Source organism: Amblyomma mixtum, chromosome 1, assembly GCF_055824585.1.
Source record: "Amblyomma mixtum isolate Tamu chromosome 1, ASM5582458v1, whole genome shotgun sequence".
NCBI classification, from domain to species: domain Eukaryota; kingdom Metazoa; phylum Arthropoda; class Arachnida; order Ixodida; family Ixodidae; genus Amblyomma; species Amblyomma mixtum.
Window position 1 is genome coordinate 67,048,120 of NC_143012.1, and position 10,958 is coordinate 67,059,077.

Here is a 10,958-nt window from a genome sequence, read left to right on the forward strand (position 1 = left end):
AAAACATTCAGCAGTGAAAAATGTGTTCCACCACGAAAGCTTGTTCCTTCCGCCGTCATTTCATACAACTCCACTTCATAGTTGAGAATGCATCTTTGAACCACCATCATCAAACTCAGTGTGGTCGTCGTATTTACTTTTTAGTGCCGGGTGTTTTTCTACAGTATGTTTTAGTGCCTTTTACTGCTAGCGAAATTCTGCTAGAGTGCGATTGTATGGTGAGGGAAAATTGTACAATGAATGCAGTGATTTGTGGCTTTAAGAAGTCAAACGTTGCGTTGTAGCGCTCTCCGTCCACCTCTTGCCAGAGATTGTTGTCTTCACTGGACATGTTAGTTGTTCGCCTGGAAAACACAGAAGGCAAACAAAAGAACATGTCTTAAGGTATTAGGCAATCAAAAGACACTACTTAACTATGAGCCCTCAGATCTATGCATTTTGCACATAATAGTGTAAATAATGCTTATGGTTGGTTGGTTTATGGGGTTTAACGTCCCAAAGCGACTAAGGCTATGAGAGACGCCGTAGTGGAGGGCTCCGGAAATTTCGACCACCTGGGGTTCTTTAACGTGCACTGACATCGCACAGTACACGGGCCTCTAGAATTTCTCCTCCAAAGAAATTCCAGCCGCCGCGGCCGGGATCGAACCCGCGTCTTTTGGGTTAGCAGCCGAGCACCATAGCCACTGAGCCACCGCGGCGGCCTAAATAATGCTTATGCTATGTATTACACGGGATAATCGAAGACCGGCTCGTTTTTGCAGGGAAAAGAAGAGTAACTTACAGAACAGACGCCCTCCCACATACACTTCGGAACGTTTTCAAGGGGTCTTTATTCTGCTCTTCCAGGATTTTTATTCTTTGGTTAGGCGGCAGACAAAATCGAAGAACTCGGCTTCAACTTCAGGCATGAGGCTTAAAATGAAGGCGAATTACAGTTTCTGGATCAAAAATTGATAATGAACCCGGACCATCTTTTTTGGCTGTGCCATCTGCGATCAGCAAAAAAGTTACATTTTGCGTCAGCGCAATAATAGAACGTCATCAAGGATCTCATCGCTGTGCCGTGCTTATAGTGTGCTGTATCAGTCTTGCCACCCTCTCATCAATGTAAGCGCTGAGTATCAGGTGGAAAGACGAAAGCAAAGTGGTTACCCAGGTCACGTGATCAGCAGAGCGAGCGAGGAGGCTGCTCGGTGGGTTAAGTGCCAAGGCAAAAGCCGGAATAGAGAAGAACGCTCAAGTCTGGTCGTGACATCATACGTTGATCGACTGTTGCGCGGGACTGACAATGTTGCTGGCAGGTATCAGGCGCGAAAAAACTGTAATGACGGCGACGGGACGGAAGCAGAAGTTGTTCTACCGCATTCGGAACAAAGAGATGCTGAAGAAGCGCCTCGCGGTAAACCGTTATAAGCGGTGTGTTACTGTGCGCAACGAGCAGAAGCGGGAAGCTAAAGGTAGTTACAGCAGCAGGAAAGGTGGAGAAGGCACTTCGACCAGTCCAGGATATCCAGAATGCCCTGAAGTACGAGTACTGCCAATCGAATGCGGAAACCTTTTATGCGAAGCATATTACTAGAGCTACACTACAGCCCGTCGAGCGCGGCGGTGGAGCTACCATTGACCTTTAGCGTGACCACGTGACACCACGTGACAACATGACGTCACAGCAGAGGAGAGATGGGCTGCCGGCTCGCGCGGTCGGCCGCGGCGGTGGAGGCTCCACATGAGAGGCGCTGCAGCTGACCACGTGACGCTACAGCAGCGGTATAAAGCTGAGCTTGCCTCGCTCTCCGGGCACTTACGAGGCGGCCAGGTGTTGGGATGCCGCCTAGAAGCAGGGCTGATTTGAACGAGAAGCGAAAGCTTCAGCGTGCCACAGAGACCGATGAAGAGCGGGATGAACGTCTGGCTAAGCGGCGTGCTCAATATGCGGCTCGGCGACAACGTTCTACAACAACTGAAGAACAAAGCGAGGAACTTTACCAAGCCTAGCCATCAATATGCTTCGCATCTGACTAGGCTTAACCTTAGCTAAGCCTCAGCCATTTTTAAATGAGAAACAGTGCTTCCTGTGAAACCTGGACAACCATGCGGTACAGAAGACCGAGCCAGTGAAGGAAAAAGAAACAGAAGACCATTAAGAAGCACAGAGACTAGCAGGAGAGATGGACAGCTCAATTTTAATCCGCATGGAGTGCGTACAAGCATTCAGCCCCGCGTATATGCCGATGTTATTTTTATTCATATATTTGATTAGAATAATTCGATAGGTGATGTCAGTTTGTTCATAAGAAATTATGACATGGTTGCTTCCTATAAAAACTGCCCACATCGTGATTATTAAGCATGAAATGCTTTTAGCTCCCGTTGTCGGCAGTGTGTTGACGTCACGCCGAGACCGAGAGCCATCATCCGGGCTCTGAATAAAAGGGAAGTGAAACGAAAACATCCGGGCACCGTACGAGACTTAACGAGATTTAACGAGACTCTCTAAGCCCTCCTACGCGACCGGCATGCAAGCGCCGGTTGGTCTCCAAAGGAGCCACAAAACATAACTGCTGCCAGTGCCTTCTCAATGTTTATCAAGATATCAGTCGATCTGTGCGTTTGATAATGCACGGAATTATAATTTCCGATTTCTAATAACGCGTGCAAAAAGCACATAAATTCCACGATACACTTCGTTGTCATACGTGACCTCTTAGGGGCTTCGCGCATCGAAGCAAAGCCGCGCAGGCGCACAGGGGCCCGGGGGAGAAGCGCTGCGTTCAAAGGGCAAGGCATCGCGCCGAACGGGTGGTGGCGTTCCTCCCTTCCTTTACGGTGCGGTTCGGGTGTCCACCGAGATGGCAGAGAATTACTGCGCCATTTCCTTTCCTCAAAAAACCTTGCGTTCAAATGGCAAGGCATCGCGCTGAACGGGTGGTGGCGTTCCTCCCTTCCTGTACGGTGCGGTTCGGGTGTCCACCGAGATGACATTAGGCCCGTAAACATTTCATGCTTTACTCTCGGTTACGGGAGAGGCAGAGATTTTTCTTTGTGATAATTTTTGTGCGCGGCATTTCTTTTTTTGTGTGCATTTATGAGTGTTGTGCGCATTTTTCTTGTTTAACAATTCAGTCGATCACTGATTATTGCTCTTTGTGCTTATTTATGTTGTTGTACGTGGAACTGCATAATTTGTTGTTTGCGCCTTCACTTTCTTTTGATAAAGAATGTGCTCAAATTGATAGCACTTTATTATTTGTGTATCATGACCCATCTCTCGAATCAGTTCTTTTCTTAAAGAGCGAATGCCCATCATTCCAGGACCGGGAACTCGGAAGCTTCTCATATGCTACTCCTCTTCTTTTTCCGGTGTCCTCTGCCCTTTTATAAAGTGAAGCTTTGCGTTCCAATTTCATATGAATGGCACATCCATTTCCACTGCTTTACCCAGTTGGCGTGGGCTTGGAGGGATCTAACATGAAAAAATTAGCCGAGTTTAACTCCGCTGTGTGACGTACGAAAGCGTAGTGACGTGATTGGTGACGCCACAAGCGACACCATATCTCAGACCTGGGAACTTGTTGACCCACAAAAAAATTTTTTGAAAATGACCCGGGTGAGATTCGGAGGTTGCCATCGTGTCGGGCACGCCGAATTATGAGTGGAAATCGATTTTAGTCCAAATCGGCCAAGGTCAAACATCGGGTGTGGCCCGGGCCAAATTCTTGCCGCTCGGCGTCACAGTTGCTATAGCGACGAGCGATGCACAAATACACGGGCCTCGTACAAACGCCAGGTGTTCGAAATTTCCGGAGCCCTTCACTACGGCGTCCCTCATAGTAGGAGTGGATCCGGGGCGTTAAACCCGAATAATTCAATTCCATCACGACGCGGTTCAGGCATTTACTTAGATGTAAGACGGTTACTCCGCCCAGTCTTTTCCACAGAACTAAATTTCATTTACACACACACACGCAAGTACAAATAATAAATGCTTAGAGATAAATGCTTAGAAAAGTTTAGATAGGTGACAATTCTGTAAATATCATCTGATATGCCTTTTTTTTTTTGCCCGTTCATTTTACAACCCATCCTTCAATAATTTCAAAATGCCATTCCGTAATGTTGTGTGCATAAATAGAAAAAGGATATCTGAGCGCGTTAGAGATTTCCTTCCCTCGAAACCTATTTGAGTTTATGTCATTATCCGAAGTTGTATTTTCTTTTTCCCGAGTTTAAGAAAACAGACGCATGGTTTTTTTTTTGTTTTTTTTTCATATTCTTCCGTACTTTGGTTTTATTTTATTCTTATTTATCCGAATGTAAGCTTCCACTGCTAAGGATCGGAAGTAAAATTCTTGGCCATAGACTCAACAGCACTGTGGCGGACCAATCGCCACTGGCAACGAAAGGAAAAATGGCGCGCTCGGGAACGGAGAGATGAGCGGGATGTTTCTCGGTTGAGCGCTCGTTCGGGACGGAAAAGACCGGCGACATCCGTGTTGTAAAGCCTTCGTGTGAACAGTTTTATATATAAGCGGCGCCAAAACGTGTTACTGCGCCTTAAACAGAGTGTGACAGGCCTTGATGTGTGCCAGCTGTCCCGCAGTGCTGTGCAGTGGAATGCGCGGGTACTTGTGTGAAGTGCTGAAGCAGCGATCGGACCGTGTCCGCGCTGTTCTCTTGTGCCCGCAAAAGAAGACTGCGCCGTAAACGACACGCCATTATTGTAAGCACCACCGAAGTGTGCGTTAAAGAGAACCGCTGAACGCTGGTGTCAGTCGACTATGAGCTGCCGGATCGCTGGAGAAGTGTAGAGCGCGATGTCACCACTATGCTCTCCAAGGACCATCAGGCCGTCGGCGCGTCGACCGCAAGAGCCCGCCTTGTGATGTTAGGGTGAAGTAGAAGCAATGCTGCCTTCACAGTGATCTCCAAGTCCCTGTCTGTGTTGTGAAAGTAGTGAAGTGAGCTTAGTGCACCGTTTCGGTCTTACTTTCATAATTTACCCGGCCGTTAACTCCTATTCGCTAGCTAGAATGGTGTCTGCTCGCAGAACATACCCCTGTGATCATGTTCGATGGAGCAAGACGAAGGCATCCGCTCCGAGTTGGAGTCGTTTCTAATCATCTGCGGCGCTGACGCGATCTGCATCCAGCAATCATGCCAGGAGGCAGCAACCGGAACGCCTCTGCGTCGCTGTGTCGGCGTATCGATCAAGATAAGTGTCACGCTCAGAGGAACGGAAAGTTTCGAGACTTGTACGATCTGTGCTTGTACAAAGGCGACACTCTGCGGGAGCATGGAGATCATGAAGCGGCACTGGTCGAATTCGAAGAGGTACGTGTGGTGACGACGTCGTTTTCTTGTCATGTGGGACAAGTTATAATTTGGTTTATTAGCGAGCTTCGAAGGAGCTTTCTGTGTGGAGGGAACTTCTGTTGCTAGATTAGACGGAGAAATTCAGAACCAGGCGACTTTTCTCGCGCTAAAGTGTTTAGTCTTTAAGAAGGCAAAACGTATAACCGTATACAACTAATTTAAGAAACATCGCAAACTACTGTGCTTGTGAAGTTAGTTATGCACATATTATCTGGGGCAGCTAATGAGCTTACTATATGTAGCTCGCACTGGTATCTCACTGTCACAGTAGCAAACAGTTGAATGTAGGCTTCTTAGAACCACTCTTTCTGAAAACATGATAGTTGCTGCATATGCTGCATTGTAAACAGTGTACCATGATCAAACTGAGTTATGTTCTTTCAGGGTGAAGGGCTTATCTTGTATAAAGATTGCTCTATCGATCTGCAGTTGTTCCACGCAAGTTTCAAATTTTTTCAGCCTTTTCAGAAACATTTATTGATGCTTGTTTTGTGCTGTCGTGTTTACCATGAGGCAAAAGCTAAAAGTATTTCTGTGTTTGTGTTTATCTGTGCATGAGGAGAAAAACCACCGCAAAATTGTCATGTATACCTTAAGCTTAGCTCTTCTGGAGAAAAAAAAATGCACTAACACAGCAACTAATTTCGTGAATGCTGCTGATTTTATGCAGGCCTTCCAAATCTGTGACGTGCTGCCAGACCCAACACCACTGGACAAAGCTGAAGTGCACCGAAGACGCGGAGAGTGCCTCATACAGCTGGAGCGCTTTGACGAAGCCCGTGACAACCTCAAGAGCTATCTGTCGTTGGCCGAAAAGGCCGGGTCACACGTTGAACAGCAACGTGCTCTGGCTACGATCGGCCAGTTGTACTTTGTGCAGCACCAGACAGAGCCACAGCCCAGCGATCGGCTCATCAGCAAGGCCAGAAATGCGTACCTAAAGTCACTGCGCATCGTGGAAGACAACCTTGCCGAAACCTTGAGCGAGCCCGAGCGAGCTGTCATGAAAGGTCGCTTGTTCTTCAACATGGGCCTCCTGTATGACGCTGTCGAAGACGCCAAAGCCATTGAGAGCTTCAAGTTTGCCCTTGTGCAGTTTGTGAAGCATCGCGAATCTAGAGAGGACTTGTGTCGGTGCCTTTCGGTGTTGACAAACATCCACCTCAGGCGAGGGAACGCAGAAAACGCGCTTTCGCTGGCAGGGCGCCTCCTTGACATTGGTCGAGAAGCTAAGCAGCCGGGTATAAAGTGTGAAGCTCATTTGCTTCGGGGAGCCGCCTTGTTGCAGGTTGGGGATCGGGACGAAGCTCGAATCGCTTTCAAACACGCCATGCGCCAGAAAACCACCAAGCAGGAAGACCATGAACATGCTGTTCGTTGCGTGAAGCTGAGCCAGGCACTCAGGACTTGGGACTTGGACCTGAAAGATGCTGCGGATGTGGTTGAACGTGTCAGGCTTCATGAAAAGGCCGGTGATGCATTGGTGCACTGCTTGCTGCAGAGGCCAGCACTGAAAGAGTATGAAAAAGCTGTTGAAGAGGCCCTTTCATGTCCCGACACCATACCTTCGAAGAAGCTGGCTGATCTATATGTCTCCCTGGCTGAGACATGCAGTGATGTCCGCGAATACGAGTCGGCCCTTAAATACTACCGTCTCGAGCTTACTCTACGTGCCGATGAACCTGATGAGATAGCGTTAACTAAGCTGAGGATTGCTAAGATGTTGCAGAAGACAAGCGGCAAGGAATCTGCAGAGGTGGAAGATGCAATTCAGGAAGCGGTTACTCTCTCTCGAAGAGCGGGCAAGCCATCGCTGGAACTTGAATGTCTAGAGGAGCTGGTTTTGGTGCGAGGCAAGGCTGAAGACAAAATACAGGACCGAATAGAAGAGCTGAGGGCAGCTGGTGCTGATGACTCGGACAGCTCGAGAAGTAGCCAGCAGTCGGGCACATTGTCTGAAATTGATCTCAATGACATCTCCGATGCCAGTGACAGTGACCCTGAGTTCAGCGACTCTGTGCGAAGGCCGAGGAAAAAGCTGGAGGAAAAAATCAACACTAAGGGTGAAACAAAGCTGCACAAAGCTTGCATTGATGGTTCGTTGAAGAAGGTCAAGGAGCTACTCCGAATGGGTCACTCCGTGCATGTCCGGGACTACAGTGGGTGGCAGCCTCTGCATGAGGCTGCAAACTATGGCTACTTGGAGATCGTGAAGTGCCTTGTGGAAGCAGGTGCCAATGTGAGCAGCCCTGGCATGAAGGGTGTAACACCGCTGCATGACACGTTAGGAAATGGGCACTTGGAGGTCGCCTTGTACTTGTTGGAGAAGGGTGCTAGCCGAACAGTGAGAACTGCCGAAGGGCACACTCCGCTAGACGTTCTCCTTAATTGGAAGCGTGAGAACAAATCACAGTTGAATTCTAGTGAAGAAGCAAACCTGCAAAAAGTTGAAGCGTGGCTTAAAAAAGCTACGGCTTCTAACAGAGACAGTGTTTCTCTCTGCGAGCCCATCTGCGACGACAGTCCGTGGATAGCATCTCAATCACAACGCAGCAACGTGCAAGAGGGTCCTGCTTTAGTAAAAGAAGTCGACGACTGGCTTGAAGATGACCTCGGAAAGCCTAAATCCAAGTCAAGACGTCTCGCAGAACCACAGTTGCCTGCGACACGGAAAAGGAATCGGTCAGCTGAAAGTTCTTTCAGCACAAAAATCATGCGTATTGATGAGGAGGAAAGTTCTACTGAAGAAAGTGATGATGCCGAGGTCATGGACACTGCTGACAGCATTGAGCAGGAGGAGCTGCCCCCTATTGCTGGCACCCCTCATGAAGAGGTTGCAGCAACTCCAAGTCCTTCTCCTTGTAAAAGTATAATTGCATCCTCAGGAAGCAATTCCTCACTTCGAGTTCGCATCCTCAACACACTGTTCTTAGTTCCATTGCCGAAGGGTACTGGTTCTGCGATGACTGTTGGGTGGCTGGCAGCCGAAGCCTCAAAACGCTACCAGGATTTCCAGGGAACGCGCCCTGTGCTGAGGATAACACTTCCTGATGGAGCACTGCTTGACCAGTCGGACAGCATAGACAGCTTGCTGCAAGGTCCTTGCACGGAGGTCATTGGGCAAGTGGAATCCTGGGACTTGCCTCCTCTTGCTGAACGCTACCGTTCGGAGTGCGAGCGGAAAAATGTCCCTGCCTGCGCAAACTTTGCCTCCGTCCTTCAGCCATGTGTGGAAAGTGGGGATTTCACTATTCCCTGTTTCAGCATTGGAAACATTGATCTCTTCTTCCGTGCCCTTAGGCATCAAGACCCTCTGCACACCCTTGACATTTCTGGCACTGTTCTGACACCTTCAGCGATGACAGCATTGTGCGAGTGCCTTGTCACACTACGCTCCCTCAATTACCTTGGACTCAAATGTACCGGCCTGAGAGGTAACTACCTTGACATTGCAGTCCAGTCTTTGAAGAAGACACAGGCTCAGTTGCCATGCACAGAGCTGGAATTGAGCTACAATCCTATTGGAAACGAAGGTGGCTCGGCGCTGACATCACTTCTAGCACTTACACCCCGGTTGAGAGTCTTAAGAATTGAATCTTGCGGTTTCACAGACCCCGGTTCATATCTGCGATGCGTGAAGACTTTGGAGGCCCTTTATGTAGGGTTCAACGCCTTGAGCGTCGATGCACTTGATAGACTAAGCCTGGTGCTAGATGACAATCCTCTGCGGGTCTTGGATCTTTCAGGTTGCTTCACAGGTGACGTGGCAAGGGTTGGAGAAGCACTAGCTAGCTTCCTGGCGAAGGCTAAGTGCAAACTTGTGGAAATTGGGATTGGTTGCTGTGGCCTGACGGACGAAGACATCAGTGCCATGTGTGCATCAGTGGTTGGAGGAACACTGTCCAAGCTGGACATCACAGCTAGCCCGGGCATCAGTTACGAGTGCTTTGAGGATCTGTCGCACAAGCTTAGTGGTGTGAAAATTTTCTCTGATCACAGTGCTTGTGATTGTTGTTTATGAAAGCATGTGGTGCCAGGTAACATTTGTTAGTGTGTTGCACTCTTTTAATGTAACGACGGGTCTGAAATCGTTCTGTACGTGTCGTAATGGTTATCACTCATGAAAGCGCCATTCAGGGTGACCTCTCGGTGTATATTTTAATTTCTTGTTGCTTTGGGCTGTAAAACGTGCTGAATTTTGAGCTTTTTATACCTGCCCTTTATTTACGTCCTGTAATTTATGCAGCCTACTTTGTTGTCTTAATGTAAAGATATTTGTTATGCATGAATATGTAGTTTTCTTTTCTATGGCGGTCATAATGAACTGCCCTTATATCAAGCTTCTCTATGCTCTCTCACAATAGGAAAGCGCAATAACCTGACTTCCTGGCGAGGTCAGAATTATGCTTTAGAACTTTATTGCCGGGAGTATAAAGTGAGTTGAAACTGTTCCCTTAAGGGTCTCAGATATTTTTGTGGCCGGTCATTTATTCCTACACCAGGGTGTATATTTCGTTTTACCCCGTTAAGCAAACCTCCCGGCATTCATGGTTTCTGCGAAATACATTAGCCTAATTCGCTTGGACAGACCAACAGTAGTCCAGCAGTCTTGGTTAAGATGTGATGGTAGTCCACTTTACAAAGTGGGCAGAGATGTCCTGTGCATTTTTTAAATGAATCACTCGTTTCTTTTACAGCAATAGATTTTTGATGGATTTTGTCTAGATTGAACAGCATCATTGTCAGTGTACTGTGTTGCGCATTCACTTGTAGGCAGCAGAAGGTTTTCCGATTGTACTAGGGTGCAGGTGCTACTATCAGTGTGCCATTTGTTGTATAATCCAGGCGGGGCTGACTGGAGGTGGAGAGAGAAGAATGTGTGATGCAGCTGTTTTTTTTTTTTTACTTCAGGATGAAAGCTGCGCGTTTTCGGCATGTCATTGACTGAATGCATACAAGTGCCTCTGACAACAAAATTTCATCTTTCATTTATTCTGGTTAAGATGACAGAAGTATCATCATTTATAGTCAAGCACACTGTCCGAGCGTGCATTCTCACATATAATCAAGATGTCTCTATTCTTTAACTTTTTCTCTTGAGCAGTTTCGGTTTAAACTTGTGCCTTCACTAGGCAGTGGCAGTGCATCTCATGTTGATTAAACACTGTTAAGAATCCTTTCTCAGTGTTGTTTGAAACCTGGTGAATGCATTTCTTGCTCCATGCTCATCACAACGAGTTCACCTGTACAGTACATTGTGTTTCCACACCTGTTTTGTGATGTGATGTTGCTGTCAGTGGTGCTGACAGGCTCAGGAACCAAAGAAGGTTGAAAGCAACTCTATTATAGTTTATCTATTGCACATTGATAGATCCTGCATTGCGATTTGGTACTGGTAGTTTGGTGAGTACCCACCACAATGGGTACCCACATGGGTACCCACAATGGGTACCTACATGAGACTGAACCTGGCCACATTTCGAGAGAGAATGCAGAAATGTTTATCTCAAGTCTTCCACTACAACATGCATGACTAACACTCCCTCAACTTTTTGAACTTTTATTGGTTCACGTTGAGTGCT

The 10,958-nt window shown here is 47.6% G+C and overlaps 1 protein-coding gene across 1 annotated transcript; it reads left to right on the forward strand.

Annotated features, from left to right (window-relative positions):
* The first annotated feature begins 4,848 nt into the window (after positions 1-4,848).
* Positions 4,849-10,555, forward strand: LOC149366588 (tonsoku-like protein). The gene is made up of 2 exons (XM_089551387.1): positions 4,849-5,334; positions 6,047-10,555. The coding sequence occupies exons 1-2, from the start codon at positions 5,158-5,160 to the stop codon at positions 9,395-9,397; spliced, it is 3,528 nt and encodes a 1,175-aa protein (XP_089407513.1). The 5' UTR covers positions 4,849-5,157; the 3' UTR covers positions 9,398-10,555.
* Positions 10,556-10,958: the final 403 nt, after the last annotated feature.